This window comes from Mus musculus, chromosome 14, assembly GCF_000001635.26.
Source record: "Mus musculus strain C57BL/6J chromosome 14, GRCm38.p6 C57BL/6J".
In the NCBI taxonomy this organism is placed as follows: domain Eukaryota; kingdom Metazoa; phylum Chordata; class Mammalia; order Rodentia; family Muridae; genus Mus; species Mus musculus.
Genome location: NC_000080.6, coordinates 123451840 through 123473977, shown reverse-complemented (window position 1 = coordinate 123473977; position 22138 = coordinate 123451840). Strand labels below are relative to the sequence as shown.

General features: G+C 37.0%; 1 protein-coding gene across 7 annotated transcripts in view; it reads left to right on the top strand.

Moving 5' to 3' along the window:
- Nalcn (sodium leak channel, non-selective) overlaps positions 1-22138 on the top strand; it is a 351653-nt gene that overhangs the window by 153353 nt on the left and 176162 nt on the right. For all 7 annotated transcript variants that reach the window (XM_011245094.3, XM_030247866.1, XM_017316063.2 and 4 more), the window contains exons 12-13: positions 9147-9314; positions 13550-13741. In XM_011245094.3, the coding sequence (XP_011243396.1) occupies positions 9147-9314; positions 13550-13741 (360 nt within the window). The remainder of the gene's footprint in view (positions 1-9146; positions 9315-13549; positions 13742-22138) is intronic.

Genomic DNA, 22138 nt, shown 5'->3' with positions numbered 1-22138 from the left:
GGAGGGACTCAAGGTTTCAGCTGCATATGTAGCAGAGTATGGCCTTGTGGGATATCAATGAGAGGAGAGGCTCTTGGCCTTGTGAAGGCTCAATGCCCCAGTGTAGGGAAATGTCAGGACAAGGAAGCAGGAATGGGTGGGTTACTGAGCAGGGGGAGGGGGAACGGGATGGGGAAGGGAAGGGAAATGAGGAAAGGTAATAAACTTTGAATATTAAATAAAGAAAATATCTAATAAAAGAAAAACATATTGAAGGATATCTAGGTATACATTTCACAAAGATATACAAGATTTTTGGGAAAATAGAAAGAATTACTAAAACATGCAAAAATCAATAAAATAATTGAAGAACTCGATAGATATGTCTTTGATAACAGTTAAATCTCTCTATAAAGATATATTTATTTTGGCTCACAGCTCAAAGACCTTGAGTTTATGGTGATGGGGAAAACATGGCCGTGGTAGCAGTCCACTGTGTAGGAAACCTCCAAAGGTTCAATCCTATATATTCCAACCAGGCTCTCACTAAAGGTTGCATGCATAACCTAGAAAAAGTGGTGCCATACACTGGGAACCTAGAGTTCAAATCATGAGTCAAAAGAGACATTCTAGATTCAAACCATAATAAAAAAATCACATGTGTTTGGGCCTCATAGTTCTTACAGTGTATATGACTGAATCATCAGCCAATGTGCACACTTGGTAGTTTCTAACACAGCCGACCTCAGGAATCATCTCATTGTCACCAATCACCAGTAACAGTAACAGCTCCAAGACTCTGGTTTAGTGACAATGTACAGTACAGTTCAAGAGAAAACTTTTGAGATGAATGGATAAATAGTTCAGATTATCATTATAGTAGTCTTATTTCATCTAACACAATAAAGTTCAAATCTTTTAGAAGTATATAAAGAAGAAACTGCCAGGGCCTAGCAAACACAGAAGTGGATGCTCACAGTCAGCTATTGGATGGATCACAGGCCCCCAATGGAGGAGCTAGAGAAAGTACCCAAGGAGCTAAAGGGATCTGCCACCCTATAGGTGGAACAACAATATGAACTAACCAGTACGCCCTGGAGCTCGAGTCTCTAGCTGCATATGTATCAGAAGATGGCCTAGTCGTCCATCAGTGGAAAGAGAGGCCCATTGGTCTTGCAAACTTTATATGCCTAAGTACAGGGGAATGCCAGGGCCAAGAAGTGGGAGTTGGGGGGGAGGAGAGTGGGGGGATAGGCATGGGGGACTTTTGGGATAGTATTTGAAATGTAAATGAAGAAAATACCTAATTTTTAAAAAAGCTGCACATAGTCTAGCTATGTCTTAAAAAAAATAAAGAAGAAACTTATCTAATTAAAGTTTTCCCAGAGAATGAAATAAAGTTAACAATAATGTCAAAGATTACTGCAATGTCAAGATGTCATTTTGTGTAACTTGATCATTTCTTATTATTAATTTATTCCAATAGATATCAAAATTTGCTGGAACTAAAATAAATTATTTGTTTTACTTAATTTCATTCTAACAATTGTTGTAAGAGCAGATAGCTTCAGAGGTACAGAGAAATTATTCTAGAACCTAAGGCTTTCTACAAGATTGCAAAACAAGTCTACATTTTATGAGAGCCCTTCTGCTTACAGACCAAACATCACAGAGCTCTAAACAAGGTTCACCTCTTGTTGAATAGATATGATGGCAATGCATTTTAGAACAGAAACAAGTAGAACTACTAATTTTCATGCTTTGGAGACAGAGACTGGGAAAATTTTCCATTGTTATAGAAGGAACAGTAAGACCTATTACTTGGAGGCTATGCCATCCAAAAGGCCGGGAGTTGCAAGAAATAAAGATAATCAGCCTACATGAAAGATAAGACTAGACTTTCTGATGGATTGCTGACAAGAGAGGATGTATCTACAGTATCAAGGACCAATAACCTCCAAATGATTTTGAAACACACACACACACACACACACACACACACACACACACTCACACACATGAAAATTTCAAAAACATAAATCCTTTTAAATAGGGTGACAACCTAACTAACAGATGATCCTTAGGGATAAGGTCTTTTGGAAGGGAGTTAATGTTAACCTTATCTAAGACCACCAGGATAGAGTCCTCAAGGCTTTGTAGGTTTTGTAAGAGGGAAAGAAATTGAAGAATACACATGTTCTTCATTTCTTGCCATGTAATATTGTACCACCTTAGGAAACTGACAGCAAGGTCAATCTACGGGGTGTACCCCTTAGACTTGGAAAACAAACTGTGATCCCAAATAAACCTATTTCTTTATGTTTACTCCATTTTGTGGCACTGTATTATTTACAACTTGAGACAGCCCAGCAGAACATGTATTCCCCAGAGGAAATGAAATAACATCTAGAGAGCTGAATATTTTTACTCTTGGTTTTGGGTATTCCAAAAAGAAAAAAAATCACACACACACACACATATTTGCACACATACATACATTCATACATATGATTTATTAAAAGAATATTTTAATAACAAATTTATTAAAATAAGTAAATGTTTAAAAAGAACATTTCAAGAACTGCTACAATGAAAGTTACTATGTTGAGGACATAAATATGGAGATGGTTTATGGAATTCTACCATAATATATGTAGGTGGCTCAGAAAATTCTACCATAACTTACCATTTAGCGAAGAAATGGCAAAATTAATTCCATTCATTATTTCTTAGTAAAACGATTATTTTTCCTCATTTGCTCACTCAAAGATCAGAAGAATAACTAAAAATAATCTCTGATTGCTCTCTTCTCAGTTTTTCCTCTGTCTCTGTCTTTCTGTCTCCCCTCTCTGTCTCTCTGTCTCTCTCCCCATCACCATGCCCTCTCTTCTCTGTCTCTCTGTCTCTCTGTCTCTCTGTCTCTGTCTCTCTCTCTCTCTCTCTCTCTGTGTGTGTGTGTGTGTGTGTGTGTGTGTGTGTGTGTGTGTGTGTGAAACAGACACAGATATTTAGAACATATAGATACATATGTATCTGTCATTATCAAATTCCATAGGAAATAGTGATTAGAAACAAAATTGCAAAGGATTCTATGGAAAAGAAGATAAAAGAAAAAGGAGGACTGGGGAGATTCTGCAGTAGCTAAAGCACTCTGTACAAACCGTATGGTTCAGATTCCCATAACGAGTAGGTCTGGGCATGATGGGACAGAGATATATACAGAAGAAACTCCAGAAGTTTATGGGCTAGCTATTCTGGCATGCACAGCAGCAGAAAACAAAGGATCATGTCTCATACAAAGTGGAGAGCCAAGACTGACATTAAGGTTGTCCTCTGAGTAACCTCCATATGCTGTCATGCACAGAAACTGTGCACAGTTCTGCTTCAAAGTAAGTTTTTTTTTTAATGTGAAGACAGATGATACTGCTCAGTGATTAAGAACCCTGGCTGCTCTTCAATTCAACCTAGGATCAATTATGAGCACCAACATGATGGCTCATAACCTTCTGTAATTCCAATTCTAGGAAATCCAATGCCCTTCTGGCATTCATGGACCCAAGGCATGGATGTCTTGAAAAAGTATACATGTAGGCAAAACACCCACATGCTTAAATACTTCTAAATAAATAAAATCTTTTAAAAGAAGAAATATTTTCTATATATAATTTTAAGTGTTATCAGGAAATGCAAAAAAATTATTGGAAAGTTAATTACAAAGCTCACCTTAGTTTTTAAGAAGGTAAAATTCTATCTGAAAGTTGGCAAGTTCTACATACATACTGTCTTTAGTTCACAATACCACAGACTGAATAAATCACACAGTGAAAAGATTTATGTGGGTTTGTGGTTCTGTCCCAGGAACAATAAACCACATCTCATGGCCTTGATGGAAAGACTCCCAAGGCAGTGGGCATGAGATAGAAAAAGGAGCTGCATAAGAGATTTAACACAATCAGCTTTGATAGCAGAGCCATCTGATAATCATCTATCATTTCATCAGTATATTGAGGGGCCAACATACCGGACGGCGGAAAGCTAAACATGGCATCTGGATGCCTGCTCCACATAAACACAAACTCTTAGCTGATTGCGATTTTTCTAAAACCCTCAAGATTTGACAATTGCTTGGGTAGTTTTTCTGGGAGTCTTGGCAGGTTGTTTGACTCTACAGACAGCCTATCTACCTTCAGTTTATGTGACCAATAGCAAAAATCTAGAAAGTTATATTGTGTCCCAACTATCATGAAAGCTGAGTTCACATAAATATTTTGGAATTGTTTATGACAAGGGGGCTCTCAAGCTGACCTCCTGGGTACTTCTAAGAACTCTGCTACATTCCTCTAAATTCAAATCCTCTGCCAAACCTCACAACACACACTAACATAATTGACTATTTTACCCAACCCTTTTCTGTAAATTCTGACAGTTATCCCAGCAAGAGGCTAACCTATAACCACAAGTAAATTAGTATTGTTTTACATATATTTTTTACCATTAAATGTTAACTCTTAGGAGTTAGCATTGTTTCTCAAAAATTTACAATGTTGGCTTGTCACAATAGACAAATTAATTTTTAATTCTATTTTTTATTAGATTTTACTTATTCACTTTACATCCTGCTCACTGCCCCATTCCCAGTCACCCCCTCCCACAACCCTTCCCCCATGCCCTACCCCCTTCTCCTCTGGGCAGGTGGGAGCCCTCTGGGTGTCCCTTTTTCCCTAGAACTTCAAGTCTCTGTGAAGCTAGGTGCTTCCTCTCCCACTGAGACCACACAAGGCAGCCCAGCTAGTAGAGCATACCCCACATACACGCAACAGCTATTAGGATAGCCCCCATTCCAGTTGTTCAGTACCCACATGAAGACCAAGCTACACCTCTGCTACTTATGAGTGGGGATACCTTGGTTCAGACCATGGATGTTCTTTGGTTTGTGGATCAGCTTCCAAAAGGCCCAAATTAATTTGACTGCAAGTAGTCATGATCAGCTTGACAAAGAAGTCCCCACTTCAATAGCAGCAAAAAAGTAAGCCCATCAAATTCAAATGAATTCTACTCCTCCGTCTTCACCTTGACCTCTAAAAGGTATACTGAATGTTATGAAAAATGATCTTATCTTCACATGAAGCCAGAATTTAATGATATAGATCATTGCTTTGATGAATAGCATAAAATGGAAATCTGCATCCATCAATTACCAAGCTTTATTTGGACCACTGCATACAAATACTGATGGTATTTTCACTATAGATAACAGACTCCTGTTATTACCACTGTACTGTGCAGTGACTGCCTTACAGATAGATCTCTACAGCCAAGGAACTAGTATAAACTACCAAGCAATTAAAATAAAAGTATTTCATTTACAGATATACACATTTCTAATGAGACCCAGAAGTCTTTACTAAAAATATCTAAGTCAATCTAAGTTATGTAGACATATAAAACCAATGAGAAAAACCAGCAATTTTTCTCTCCTCTGGAAATAACTATGTGGAAACACACACACTCACACACACATGTACACATATATGTTATATGCATATGGGAAATATACATATACACATAAATACATGTATAAGTTTTACTAAAGAATATAGAAAGAGGTTAAAATAAAGAGGAAAACAGTATTTTCTGGCAGTAGTGACTAGATTCTGGCTTTCAAAAATGATCCATTTATTATTTTGAGACAGGGTTTCATCTTCTGAAGATCCTTGTGCCTCTGCCTTCCCAGTCCTAGGATTACAGGATTAAACCACCACACCAGTTCAAAAAGCAATCCTTTAAAACATTTGAAGATAGATGGATATGAAATTGTAAACTCTATAATACAAAGTTCTAAACTATATTATTGACTAAGGAATAAATATATTCAGTACATTTAGCAGACAAAGATTAATGACTTCAATATAAGCAACTCTCAAAACTGATAAGAAAACAAAAATCACAGAACATTGACAAGGTTATGAACAGCAAAATATAATTACTTTAACAAGAAATTAACTCCAAGTGATCGATACAGACATTTCTGCATGAGAAACATTACATGGTTGTGCTGTTGCAGATCAAAATGATAGGACAAGGGTAACGTCCCTACATTGCTCGGATGCAAATGATTTATTATAAAGGTTTTGAAAGGACCTTTTCTTTTCAAACTTTAAAGCATACAAGTCTATATTTAGGGCCTACTCCCATAATGCCAATTGTGCACACCCTGTATGTATGAATACAGCGAGAAGAGAACAAAGGATAGTAACAGAAAACTCTGACAGAAGCAAGCAAAGAAACTTCCACACATTTCCTTGTGTTCTTAAAATTGTCTCAGAGTTAATTATTATTGTTATGTGTGTGTGCTTCTGTGGTGTATGTGTGTATGTGTGTGTGTGTGTGTATGTGTGCTTCTGTGTGGTGTGTGTATTTTTGTGTGTGCTTCTGTGGTGTGTGTGTATGTGTGTGTATGTGTGTGTGTATGCTTCTGTGTGGTGTGTGTGTGTGTATGTATGTATGTGTGTGTGTGTGCTTCTGTGTGGTGTGTGTGTGTGTGCTTCTGTGGTGTGTGTGTGTATGTGTGTGTGTATGTGTGTGTGTATGCTTCTGTGTGGTGTGTGTGTATGTGTGTGTATGTATGTGTGTGTACTTCTGTGTAGGTGTGTATGTGTGTATGTGTGTCTGTGTGCTTCTGTGTGGTGTGTGTATTTGTGTGTGTGCTTCTGTGGTGTGTGTGTATGTGTGTGTATGTGTGTGTGTATGCTTCTGTGTGGTGTGTTTGTGTGTATGTATGTGTGTGTGTGTGCTTCTGTGTGGTGTGTGTGTGTGTGCTTCTGTGGTGTGTGTGTATGTGTGTATGTGTGTGTGTATGCTTCTGTGTGGTGTGTGTGTATGTGTGTGTGTATGTATGTGTGTGTGTACTTCTGTGTAGGTGTGTATGTGTGTATGTGTGTCTGTGTGCTTCTGTGTGGTGTGTGTATTTGTGTGTGTGCTTCTGTGGTGTGTGTGTATGTGTGTGTATGTGTGTGTGTATGCTTCTGTGTGGTGTGTTTGTGTGTATGTATGTGTGTGTGAGTGCTTCTGTGTGGTGTGTGTGTGTGTGCTTCTGTGGTGTGTGTGTATGTGTGTATGTGTCTGTGTATGTGTGTGTGTATGCTTCTGTGTGGTGTGTGTGTATGTGTGTGTGTATGTATGTGTGTGTGTATGCTTCTGTGTGGTGTGTGTGTATGTGTGTGTGTATGTATGTGTGTGTGTACTTCTGTGTAGTGTGTGTGTGCTTCTGTGTGGTGTGTGTGTGTGTGCATGCATGTTGAGTCTACTTAGTATTGCTTATGCTGGATATCCTATCAGAGGACTTGTTGCTGCAGAAGACTGAGTCTCTTTGTTTCAGCTGTTAATTGCCTATAGCCATTAAATATATGGGTTTGAGAGATTCCCCCACGCATACTGGTCTGTCAACTGGTATTATCATTGTGCTGGTCTTATTTAGGCAACAATATTTTTGCAACTTCATGAGTACAGTGTTCCTGTCATAAATAGTAGACCCTACCTCCCAGTAGACAGTCTGGTTCTCTGGCTCTTACAATATTTATTTTTCCTCTTCTGCAATGTTCTCTGAAGCTTCAGTGTGAGGTTGTATTGTAGATGTAGCAGTTGGGGCTGAGAATTTCATTCAGTATTTTTCTGCATTTTCACTAGTTACAGATTTCTGTAATGGTCGCTGCTCAAAAAAGAAGCATCTTTGATGAAATGAGAACCACATTTAACTGTGGGCACACTTAGGTAGACGTATTTAGAATGTAATTAGAAGTTAAATGCATTGCCTTCTTCAGTGTTCACAATGGAAATGCCCATGAGAAATAGAAAGCAACCAGAATCTACAAACACATTACCTGCAAAAATTGTCTAAATCCTTCTGCATACCTAAACTTACCATCTGCATTGCTTCTAGAAGTCTGTTCCTTAATGCTATGACTATAATTCCTTTTCCCTACATTTTCTGATATGAGTAGAAGAAAAACCCTTTATGATATTCAATAATGGCTTAGAAAAAAAGGGAGTTAATTTCCAATTATTTTACTGTATGAAGTATATAATGACTAATATTATATAAATATATTTATTAATTAATATATCAAAAAATAGTTAATATAGTATAACATAATAGTTAATATAATATACTAATTACGTTGATCATATTAGTGTATTAGTAATATACAAATATGAGAAACATATGACTAATCCTAACAATCTCATGTCCTTTAATTAGAAGTTAATATTCTAATTCCAGTTATAACCTTTTTGTATAAAATGTGAAGCATCATCCTCAGAGCAGGTAATGAATGGTGTTATTCTGACAAAAGTGAGCTAAGAAGTTTCTACACATTCCCTAGCTAACAAATTGTACATACCTATATTTGTGTATTTTTACTATTTAGTATCTTAATTTTTAGTATTTAGCACTGTGTATTTATTTTCAATATCAAGTTATTAAAATTTATATTATAGATTTTTAAAATTAGATGAATATTAATACATAGATGTACAATATACACCTACATGTATGTATATATTAATATTTAGATGTATGAATATCAATATATAGCTGTTTAGTCATAATAGTATAGTAGTAGATCAATTTATATACATACATTTCTTACTTTATATAGAGTATTTCCCTGCTTGTTATGTACTTTAAAAGCTAGCTGAAATAAATAATATTTCTAATGTTCTAAAATAGCTTTGGTCTCTTGTGTTTTAACTGGTGTGTTTCAAACACAACTTTTGTAAAATGTTAGGGCTGCCTGGTCTACAGAGTGAGTTCCAGGACAGCCAGGGCCATACAGAGAAACCCTGCCTGGAAACAAACAAAAACAAACAAACAAAGAAAGAAAGAAAAAAGAACCCCGGCATCCAGCACCCATATCCACAGCTCACAGCTGCCTGCATCTCATCCAGCTGCAGGAGATCTAAGCCTTCTTCTGGCCTCTGCAGACACCCACACTCACATGTTCATGTACACAGACATAGATGTAAATTAAAATGTAAAATGTTATTCTTGACTTTGTGTGACCTTTTACTTTATGTTCAGTGGCTGGAACTCACTATTGATAAATTCATGAGAAAATCGGGGGCATGCAGTCTTTAATGTCAGTCTCAGTGTGGCTTTGTTCCTCTAGGTGGCTTTTACAGTCCTTTTCGACCTGGAAGCACTCCTGAAGATATGGTGTTTGGGGTTTACTGGCTACATCAGCTCATCTCTCCACAAGTTTGAACTATTGCTTGTTATTGGGACGACGCTTCATGTGTACCCAGATCTTTATCATTCTCAGTTCACATACTTCCAGGTAACACACTGCAATTACAACTAATACCTATTCCTCAGGAAAAGGGAAGTTGCTTATTATAACAACCACATAAAAATCCATAGATTTGGTAATATGGCTCTGAGGGAGATTCAATGTAATTACCAGAAACATTGCAGTAACAAATTGTAGCCATTGTTTATAAATTGCTGAAAAATGAGAGTAATATATTCAAATCTTTAACAAAACTTCTCCCAATTAACAGTTTATAGATATTCATACTTATATAAATAGATATAACATGCATCTATTTTGAGATATTAAGTTCTAAACGTAATAAGATTTTGGCACAAACTTAAAGGGAAGGACATATGAGTTTGTTTCAAGTGTGTATCATTCTTCTAAACTTTCTTACTAAACAGTAGTTTACAATGGATACTTTAAGGGTGGTAAAATTTATCTTCACAGATATAAACTCATCTTGCATTATTACTTGCAAATGTTTATTTCTTTGTTTTGTGACAGCTAAATAATTGTAGCTGTAATTATTCTTTTATAACAATTGTATATCTTTTTCAAATGTGATATTTTAGATAGCAATGCCTTATAATTACTAAATAAATGTTAATTATTAGCTACATTTTTGCAATCATTTGGTTCTAGAATATGCTCATTGTACTGTTAAATTCATGATAAAATGATTATTAAAATACTCACATTTAGTAGTCTAATCAAAACCATTTCATATGCATTTAAATTTCTGACTCGCATTTGTATAATTTATAGTGGAAATATCACAACATACATTGATGTCCTACAAGAAGATATTTCTAAATAGTTGAGGAATAAAATGAAAGCAGAATTTTAAATATTAACTTAGAGAAATAGGATTTTAATTCCTTAGAGGTATGGTTTTCAACCTTCCTAATGATGCAAACTATAATGCAATTCCTCATGTTGTGGTGACCCCCCCAGCCATAAAATTATTTTTGTTGCTATTTTATACCTGTAGTTTTGCTACTGTTATGAATTATAATGTAAATATTTTTGGAGATAAAGGGTTGCCAAAGGGGTCGCGACCCACAGGATGAGAACCTTTGCCTTAGAGACATGTCAACCTTATGATTTTACTTCTTGGTAATAACATTCATCATATTTAAAATAGTGATAACTCTAGCTTTCATAATCCAACTTATAATGACATACAATTGCATAAAAGGACATGAAAACATTGTCCACAGAAATTAAAAACAAACCCAGAGTGTAACTTAGCTTTAATGAACCAGAACCTGTTAAAATTGTGAGGTGCTTTGATGGCTCTGGCTTGTCCTTGTAACATCTTTGGTCTTAAACACCTCATCACTTATATCCTATCATGATCTTTAGAAACCATTACTGAAGTAGTTTGTACAAAAATTTTCAACATGTTTTAAAATATCTGTAAATAAGCATGCATATCAAATGTAATAGTTGATCTTGATTGTCAGTATTATTAGATTAAGATCCAACTAAGTTATTTTTAAGACACATCTCTGGATATGTCTGAGTTTCTGGGCTAATAGTACCAATTCTTTTTTAGACTAGCTAAAAAGGCTCAGCCCTATAGGTGGTAACATCACATAGTGTAGAGACTGTTAAGGATTAACACCACAATGGAGTAAATCCTCACAAACTGTGAGTTGTAATAAATCTATTTAATTTTTTGTTCAAGGACATTTCTTGTCATAATAAGAGAACATTGACTAGTATACTATATATGCCTGTCACAGTTGTTCTTGGACAGCAGTGTCTGGATTTGAACATCTGCTTGAACATTTTGTGCCTACATTGTGAGAAATAATTATAGATACTATGCCTGATAGTTAAAACAATGAAGGTCTTGATTGCAAACCTATTGATCAAGTTAAGACAAGTATAAGCCAGGCACATGATCCCAGCATTCTAGAAGTGGGAGGATGTTCACAAATTCAAAGGCAGGGTGGAAATGTATCAGGAATTACAGGATGAAAAGCTGGCAGCTAGACCATGAGGTGTAATATTGATTCAGACAGCTTCATTTCTCACACCAGTTTTATCAAGTGTCGCATTAATATTTTAAGGGTGCATCTTCATGACTTATTCAGTCATACATGCCATTAATTTACTTGACATACTGCAAGCTGTGCATCTGTTCTGGCATAAGAGCAATAAGGTTCATCATTATTTCCTGTTGAATCAAGTCTAGAGAGGTAGACTTTATAAAAATGCAAAATTCAGAGATTAAAGGTTGTGGGGTCCACCTATTTACTTTTATGTTCATTTCTTTCTTAAGCAGGCTTGTTCCATGTGGTTGACAAAGATAGCTTCCCAGAAGTCTGGGCCTTAAATGGTTCTTGTAGTGATGCCTGTTAGAGATAAACAAGGAACAGCAACCAAAACTCTAATTGAGTTATCTAGCAAATCTCCTGAGGATAACTCTGGATACTGGATCCTAGCCAGCCTGAGTCATAGACCTTGGGTGACTCTGCTTATGCCTCACGGTCAAAGCATACAGCAGAAATGATTTCAGAAAGGGAAGTCAAGAGTAAGGATAAGATAGAGACTGGAAAGGCAAAAGCTAAGAGCTATTTTATATCTGTGAAACATTAAAATCTCATGTTTAAAGTGTATTCCTTTTCTTTACTATATTGCAAATAAGATATCCATCTTTTCCAGTTTACCTTGTCTCCTATGGATGCTTGTGCATGCTGTTTCATTTAAGCCACTAACACAGCTTATTAATTTAGTATTTCTAAATTTGGACTGCCTCTTGTGATTGATGGCTTGTCATATATTAGTTTGCAACATTTTTATTTATTTATTAGAGGTTCCTGAAAAATGATGACACCTTATACCTGATGAAAAACAGCATACTTCTATGATGCTCATTTCAGCTTTTTATCACATGCCAATTTATATTTTTTAAAAGGGGGTGTTTTTTGTTGTTTAATGGGTATGAGTCTTTTGCCCGTGTGTATGTATGTGTGGTACATGAATGACAGATGCCTATGGAGGCCAGAAGAGTGTGTGTCAGATGCTCAAGACCAAGAGTTACAGGTGTCTGTGAGCCACCTGATGTGGGTTGCTGGGAACTAAAATTTCTTCTTTACAAGGACAGCCAGTACTCTTAACTATGGAGTCTCATTTCAAACCCTCAATTTATACCTCTTAATCATATTATATTATTACCTTAAAAGGTGCATGTGATTTATCAATGTATGCTCATTTGTAATAAAATAAAGTACTATAAAATAATATTTCCATGTTTGGCACATAATTATCATTTTAAATTTAAAAACAAATTTATTAATTATTTTCTTTGGGTTGGGTTTTGTAAATACTTCCAAATAAATATATATTATAATGTATAGCATCTATAGAGTAAAGATGACAAGTTCAGCAGTACAGAAAAGCTCTAAAACCCAAGGGTTATCTAAGACTGTGCTTGTTTCTCTCCTGGAGTTGGTTAATACTCAGAAAAAGTAGGTGCTCTGTTTCATGAGATATTCATAGAACCCAGACAGTTAGGGTGGATATGACTATCTATAGTCTTTACAAGGTTTTCAGTTTGGGTTCATAGGTACCATCCCATCTGTTTCCATTTTTAGGCCAGAGAAATGGAAAATAAATATATCTAGGGCAAGCTTGAATTACTATGCCTATAGTTGCACATTCTCTTGTTTTCACATTTGGGAAGCCTGAACCTAGTCCATTGGGCACAAGCAGGTGAAAAGGCTAAAACATAGAGCCTGTTGCCCTGGGGAGTCATTTGGCCAAAAAACCCAGGAAGATCTATTATTTAAAAGAAGAAGGACATAATAGATGTTGGAATATGAATCTGCACCAGGCCTTAATAGAAGTCTGATCTTCCCCATTTATTAGTGTGGATTACCTAAGAAGACTTATTTCAAGAGACATTAAGCAGACCTAATGTAGAATTAAATATTTTCTTAGGTGTTAAGCATTGAGAAAATGTTTCATTTCAGCAGTATGTACTAGTTAGTACTATTTTGAATTATCATATTGTATGTTGAAACAGTTGCCAATATTTGTCCTCATTCATTGATTTGAGAATTCTTGTTTTCTCACTAGATAGTAGGCCACGTGGTGGATTGTCTTAGTTACTGTGTTGCTATTTTTAGTCTCTAGATGAAATGGAAAAGTGTAACTGTTTTACATGGTAACATGAAAATAATACTTTAGTAGTAGAATTTTGTAAATTCTGTTTCTAGCATCTATGTCTTTTTCTCCATGACTAGGTTCTGCGGGTAGTCCGGCTTATTAAGATTTCCCCAGCATTGGAAGACTTTGTGTACAAGATATTTGGTCCTGGGAAAAAACTTGGAAGCTTGGTGGTGTTCACTGCCAGCCTCCTGATAGTTATGTCAGCCATCAGTTTGCAGATGTTCTGTTTTGTCGAAGAACTGGACAGATTCACCACTTTTCCAAGGGTAAGAACTTTATATATAGCCCACTTAATCTATTTCTTTTATTTTAGCAGTGGTGATTAACATAAAATGAATTCCATTTTAGTCATGGTTCAAAAGCATTAGCATGTCTTTGATAACTTGATCATTAAATTTTAGTATTTTGAACAGCCTCTTCTACAGGGTACAGGTACTTGAATACATTTTCAGCACCATTGGTGTACACATGGATTGTAAAATTCTCGAAACAATATTTTTGGATGCCACAAAACATAAGTAAAAGAAAATGTGAGCAATGGTCCTTTTTGCCTATGAATTGCAATGTAGCAGGTATTTAACCTGAATATCCATTTTTGTGACATGTACTATATTTTAGGCTTATTTTATATCCATCCTTTTATGTTGTGTCTAACCTAAAAGCAAACTTTGGGTTGTTTATATAATATTATTCATAGACCACAAATTTGAGTAGGAGATTATCAGATTTCTGCATTCTTGTTAAAATTCACAAGGGATAAAGAAAATAATGGCAACAAATGGTTCCTTAAGCAGGATTCAGTCTCTGACTACAAGGATCCATGTAGACTGAGAAACATAACAGGGCTGTAATTGACACAGATTCAGTATGTGTTCCTACTACAGCTTGAAATAATAAGACCCATGTTTGTGGTAAAAGTAATCATGGAGTAAAACAGGATAAAAATATGTTCTTTTAAGATTTGAAAGTAGTGAACAGAGGCAGGTGGATTTCTGAATTCAAGGCCAGCATGGTCTACAAAGTGAGTTCTAGGACAGCCAGGGCTACACAGAGAAACCCTGTCTCAAAACAAACAAACAAACAAACATAGTGAACACTAAAAGTAGTTTACTTTTAATGAAGGTATTAATGTGATTGTTTTAAAATAATTTTGGATCTAAGTTTGCGACTTAGCTATTAGTGTTGGAATTTTTTTCTCTTATGATGAAAACTTCTCATACATCCATTTACTGAATACCTATAATGAATCATGTTGTGTATATACTCAGAACTAAATTTTAGGTCCTTAAAACCTCTCAGTTAAGGGGAGGGGCAAGCAAATAAACACACATATATGCAGGCAGAAGGCACTCTAGAAGCCCAGAGGAAGACCCAGGACCAGAAAGGAGAAGTCCAGAAAGGCTTATTGGGAGAGGTGAGCCCTGGGGAGTTAGGATATAGCCAGATGCAGCATATGGTTGCAGGGAGAGAACATCAAAAGGTATAAGGTTAGCAAGTTTTCAGAGGAAAGAGAAAGAATAATGAATAACTGTGTTCATCGGGGTTTCTACTGCCATGTTAAACCATGACCAAAAGCAACTTGGGAAGAAAATAAGAAATATTCTAATTCAGTTTGTTGAGGGAAGCCAAGGCAGAAGCTGCAACAAAAGTCATACAAAAGTCATGGAGGAATGCTTTATACTGATTTTTCCCCATGACTGGCTCAGTGTGTTTTCTTATAGCACCCAAGAATGGCATTTTCTGTATTTGAGCTTAGCTCTCTCACATTAATTATTATTTAAAAATATTCCCTAGAGACTACAAGCAATTTTACGAAGACTTTTTTTTCAATTATGATTACCAATTCCCAGATATGCCCACATTTGTGTCAAGTTGATAAAACCTAACCACCATCTCAGTGGCGAGAAGATGTAAGTCTGAGATATCTATAGGAGGATGGGATTTAAAATATGTATACTAAGAAGAACCACATCTGAGACATCCGGGCACCTTCCCTGCCAGAGGAGAGGTGTCCACCGTGCCCACGAGAGCTTTGCCACAGCATCTGGGGGAGCCATCTTGGCTCTGGGATTCCACCAAAACTAGTCTACACATGTGAGAGTGTGGACTACAGAAGCTAACAGTTTCTGGGACAGGTGGAAGCCACAGAGCTTCTGAGGCAGACCTCATTTCGGGATCCAGACATCCAGGCACCTTCCCTGCCAGAGGAAAGGTGTGCGCCCAGCCCAAGAGGGCTTTGCCACAGCATCTGGGGGAGCCATCTTGGTTCCCAGATCCTGCCGAGACTAGTTTGCACAGATTCTGGAACAAGCCCAATTTCAAGCCTTCATTTTCTGCCAGGAGGCAGGTCCGAACTCCAGAAATCTGTCCATCTTCCCTGCAAGAGGAAAGCTTGCCTGCAGAGAGTGCTCTAACCATTGAAACTAAGAAGAGATCTAGTCTCCCAGGTCTGCTGATAGAGGCTAACAGAATCACTAGAGGAACAAGGTCTAACCAAAGACAACTATAACAACTAACTCCAGAGATTACCAGATGGTGAAAGGCAAATGTAAGAATCTTACTAACAGAAACCAAGACCACTCACCATCATCAGAACCCAGCACTGCCACCTCAGCCAGTCCTGAGTACCCCAACACATGGGAAAATCTAGACCCGCATTTTAAAGCATATCTCATGATGATGGTAGAGGACATCAAGAAGGACTTTAATAACTCACTTAAAGAAATACAGGAGAACACTGCTAAAAAGTTACAAGTCCTTAAAGAAAAACAGGAAAACACGACCAAACAGGTAGAAGTCCTTAAAGAAAAACAGGAAAACACATCCAAACAGGTGATGGAAATGAACAAAACCATACTAGACCTAAAAAGGGAAGTAGACACAATAAAGAAAACACAAAGTGAGGCAACGCTGGAGATAGAAACCCTAGGAAAGAAATCTGGAACCATAGATGCGAGCATCAGCAACAGAATACAAGAGATGGAAGAGAGAATCTCAGGTGCAAAAGATTCCACAAGAACATCAACACAAAAATCAAAGAAAATGCAAAATGCAAAAAGATCCTAACTCAAAACATCTAAGAAATCCAGGACACAATGAGAAGACCAAACCTATGGATAATAGGAATAAATGAGAATGAAGATTTTCAACTTAAAGGGCCAGCAAATATCTTCAACAAAATTATAGAAGAAAACTTCCCAAACCTAAAGAAAGAGATGCCCATGAACATATAAGAAGCCTACAGAACTCCAAATAGACTGGACCAGAAAAGAATTTCCTCACAACACATAATAATCAGAACAACAAATGCACTAAATAAAGATAGAATATTAAAAGCAGGAAGGGATAAAGGTCAAGTAACATATAAAGGCAGGCCTATCATAATTACACCAGACTTTTCACCAGAGACTATGAAAACCAGAAGATCCTGGACAGATTTTATACAGACACTAAGAGAACACAAATGCCAGCTCAGGCTACTATACCCAGCCAAACTTTCAATTACCATAGATGGATAAACCAAAGTATTCCATGACAAAACCAAATTCACACATTATCTTTCCATGAATCCAGCCATTCAAACGATAATAATAGAAAAAAAAATACATGGACAGAAACCACGCCCTAGAAAAAGCAAGAAAGTAATCCTTCAACAAACTTAATAGAAGACAGCCACAAGAACAGAATGCCAGCTCTAACAACAAAAATAATAGGAAGCAACAATTACTTTTCTTTAATATCTCTTAATAACAATGGACTCAATTCCCCAATAAAAAGACATAGACTAACAAACTGGCTACACAAACAAGACCCAACATTTTGCTGCTTACAGGAAACCCATCTCAGGGAAAAAGACACTACCTCAGAGTAAAATGCTGGAAAACAAGTTTCCAAGCAAATGGTCTGAAGAAAAAAGCTGGAGTAGCCATTCTAATACCGAATAAAATTGACTTCCAACTCAAAGTGATCAAAAAAGACACGGAGGGGCACTTCATACTCATGAAAGGTAAAATCTTCTGAGAGGAACTCTCAATTCTAAATATCTATGCTCCAAATACAAGGGCAGCCACATTCATTAATGAAACTTTACTAAAGCTTAAAGCACATATTGCACCTCACAGAATAATAGTGGGAGAGTTCAATAACCCACTTTCATCAATGGACAGATTCTGGAAAGAGAAACAAAACAGAGACACAGTGAAACTAACCGAAGTTATGAGCCAAATGGATTTAACAGATATCTACAGAACATTTTATTCTAAAACAAAAGGATATATCTTCTTCTCAGCACCTCATGGCACCTTCTCCTAAGCTGACCATATAATTGGTCAAAAAACTGACATCAACAGATACAAAAATACTGAAATTGTCCCATGCATCCTATCATATCACCATGGACTAAGGCTGATCTTCAATAACAACATAAATAATAGAAAGGCAACATTCATGTGGAAACTGAACAACACTCTTCTCAATGATACCTTGGTCAAGGAAGGAATAAAGAAAGAAATTAAAGACTTTTTAGAGTTTAATGAAAATGAAGCCACAATATACCCAAACTTATGAGACACATTATGAAAGCATTTCTAAGAGGGAAACTCATAGCTCTGATTGCCTCCAAAAAGAAACTGGAGAGAGCACATACTAGCAGCTTGACAACACACCTAAAAGCTCTAGAACAAAGGGAAGCAAGTTCACCCAAGAGGAGTAGAAGGCAGGAAATAATCAAACTCAGGGGCAAAATCAATCAAGTGGAAACAAGAAGAACTATTCAAAGAATCAACCAAATGAGAAGCTAGTTCTTTGAGAAAATCAACAAGATAGATAAACCCTTAGCCAGACTCACTAGAGGGCACAGGGACAGCATCCTAATTAACAAAATCAGAAATGAAAAGGGAGACATAACAACAGATCCTGAAGAAATCCAAAACAACATCAGAGCCTTCTACAAAAGGCTATACTCAACAAAACTTGAAAACCTGGATGAAATGGACAAATTTCTAGACAGATACCAGTAACAAAGTTAAAACAGTATCAGGTTAATGATCTAAACAGTCCTATATCCCCTAAAAAAATAGAAGCAGTCATTAACAGTCTCCCAACGAAAAAAAAAAAAAAAGCCCAGGCCGGACCAAAGGGGTTTAGTGCAGAGTTCTATCAGACCTTCAAAGAAGATCTAATTCCAGTTCTTCACAAACTATTCCACAAAATAGAAGCAGAAGGTACTCTACCCAATTCATTCTATGAAGCCACAATTACTCTGATACCTAAACCACAGAAAGACCCTACAAAGATAGAGAACTTCAGACCAATTTTCCTTATGAATATTGATGCAAAAATACTCAATTAAATTCTCACTAACCGAATCCAAGAACACATCAAAACAATCATCCATCCTGACCAAGTAGGTTTCATTCCAGGGATGCAGGGATGGTTTAATATATGGAAATCCATCAACGTAATCCATTATATAAACAAATTCAAAGACAAAAACCACATGATCATATCGTTAGATGCGGAGAAAGCATTTGACAAAATCCAATATGCACTCATGATAAAAGTCTTGGAATGATCAGGAATTCAAGGTTCATAATATCTAAACATGATAAAAGCAATCTACAGCAAACCAGTAGTCAACATCAAAGTAAATGGTGAGAAGCTGGAAGCCATCCCACTAAAATCAGGGACTAGACAAAGCTGCCCACTTTCTCCCTACCTCTTCCACATAGTACTTGAAGTCCTAGCCAGAGCAGTTTGACAACAAAAGGAGATCAAGTGGATACAAATTGGAAAGGAAGAAGTCAAAATATCACTCTTTGCAGATGATAGTATATATAAGTGACCCTAAAAATTCCACCAGAGAACTCCTAAACCTGATAAACAACTTCGGTGAAGTAGCTGGATATAAAATAAACTCAAACAAGTAAATAGCCTTTCTCTACACAAAGGATAAACAGGCTGAGAGCGAAATTAGGGAAACAACACCCTTCTCAATAGTCACAAATAATATAAAATACCTTGGCGTGACTCTAACTAAGGAAGTGAAAGATCTGTATGATAAGAACTTCAAGTCTCTGAAGAAAGAAATTAAAGATCTCAGAAGATGGAAAGATCTCCCATGCTCACTGATGGGCAGGATCAATATAGTAAAAATGGCTGTCTTGCCAAAAGCAATCTACAGATTCAATGCAATCCCCATCAAAATTCCAACTCAATTCTTCAACGAATTAGAAAGGGCAATATGAAAATTCATCTGGAGTAACAAAAAACCTAGGATAGCAAAAACTCTTCTCAAGGATAAAAGAACCTCTGGTGGAATCACCATGTGTTTCCTAAATCTGTACTACAGAGCAATTGTGATTAAAAACTGCATGGTACTGGTATAGCGACAGACAAGTAGACCAATGGAATAGAATTAAAGACCCAGAAATGAACCCACATACCTATGGTCACTTGATCTTTGACAAGGGAGCTAAAACCATCCAGTGGAAAAAAAGACAGCATTTTCAACAAATGGTGCTGGCACAACTGGCAGTTATCATGTAGAAGAATTCTAATTGATCCATTCCTATCTCCTTGTACTAAGGTCAAATCTAAGTAGATTAAGGAACTCCATATAAAACCAGAAACACTGAAACTTATAGAGGAGAAAGTAGAGAAAACCCTGGAAGATATGGGTACAGGGGAAAAATTCCTGAATAGAACAGCAATGGCTTGTGCTGTAAGATTGAGAATAAACAAATGGGACCTCATGAAACTGCAAAGCTCCTGTTAGGCAAAAGACACCGTCAATAAGACAAAAAGACCACCAACAAATTGGAAAAGGATCTTTTTCTATCCTAAATCAGATGGGGGACTAATATCCAATATATAGAGAGAACTTAAGAAGGTGGAATCCAGAAAATCAAATAACCCCATTAAAAATTGGGGCTCAAAGCTAAACAAAGAATTCTCACCTGAGGAATACCGAATGGCAGAGAAGCACCTGAAAAAAAAATGTTCAGCATCCTTAATCATCAGGAAAATGCAAATCAAAACAACCCTGAGATTCCACCTCACACCAGTCAGAATGGCTAAGATCAAAAATTCAGGTGACAGCAGATGCTGGCGAGAATGTGGAGAAAAAGGAACACTCCTCCATTGTTGATGGGATTGCAACCTTGTACAACCACTCTGGAAATCAGTCTGGCAGTTCTTCAGAAAATTGGACATAGTACTACTGGAGGATCCAGCAATACCTCTCCTGAAAATATTCCAACCAGTAAGAAGGACACATGCTCCACTATGTTCATAGCAGCCTTATTTATAATAGCCAGAAGTTGAAAAGTACCCAGATGCCCCTCTACAGAGGAATGGATACAAAAAATGTGATATATTTACACAATGGAGTACTACTCAGCTATTAAAAGAATGAATTTATGAAATTCCTAGGCAAATGGATGGACCTGGAGGGCATCATCCTGAGTGAGGTAACCCAATCACAAAGGAACTCACATGATATGTACTCACTGTTAAGTGAATATTAGCCCAGAAACTTAGAATACCCAAGATATAGGATATAATTTGCAAAACATATGAAACTCAAGAAGAACGAAGACCAAAGTGTGGACACTTTGTCCCTTCTTAGAATTGGGAACAAAACACCCATAGAAGGAGTTACAGAGACAAAGTTTGGAGCCTAGACAAAGGATGGACTGTCATACCCAGGGATCTATCCCATAATCAGCCTCCAAACGCTGACACCATTGCATACACTAGCAAGATTTTGCTGAAAGGACCCTGATATAGCTGTCTCTTGTGAGGCTATTCTTGGTCCTAGCAAACACAGAAGTGGATGCTCACGATCAGCTATTGGATGGTTCACAGGGTCCCCAATGGAGGAGCTAGCGAAAGTACCCAAGGAGCTAAAGGGGTCTTCAACCCTACAGGTGGAACAACAATATGAACTAACCAGTACCCCCGCCCCCAGAGCTTGGGTCTCTAGCTGCATATGTATCAGAGGTGTCCTAGTTGGCCATCAGTGGAAAGAGAGGCCCATTGGTCTTGCAAACTTTATATGCCTCAGTACAGGAGAATGCCAGGGCCAAGAAGTGGGAATGGTTGGGTAGAGGAGTCGGGGGGGGGGTATGGGGGACTTTTGGGATAGCATTGGAAATGTAAGTGAAGAAAATACCTAATTAAATAAAATTAAATTAAAAAAAAGAATATCACCCACTTTTATCAAGCTGGTCATATCCTAAACATACATGTTTAGTTCAACATACCTAAGGAAAAAAAAAAGAAGAAGAAGAACCACGTCTTTGATTTCCTAGTGAGGGAGAAAGCAACATTCAGAACATGAGTATAAAGGCTGTCCTTAGACAAGTATTGAGATCTAGAGGACAAAGTTGTTGACAAGGACAAGGAGCCAAAGAATTCATGGCCAAGCTATTCATTCACTGCTGTACAGGCTGCAGTACTTGGGAAGTCCGAAGTAGCTCTCATCACCATAGCTCTTGTTCCCTAAGAACAATGTGAGCTGAGAGCAGGTAAGTTTGCAAGGTCATAGTGGATGAATCATAAAGAGAGAGAAGACAGGCATGGAAATGCACTGATCTAGAACATAGAAGAGTGCTCTAGTGGGGTTCCTGGCAAGGAAACCTCTTGCAGAGGCACATGACCCC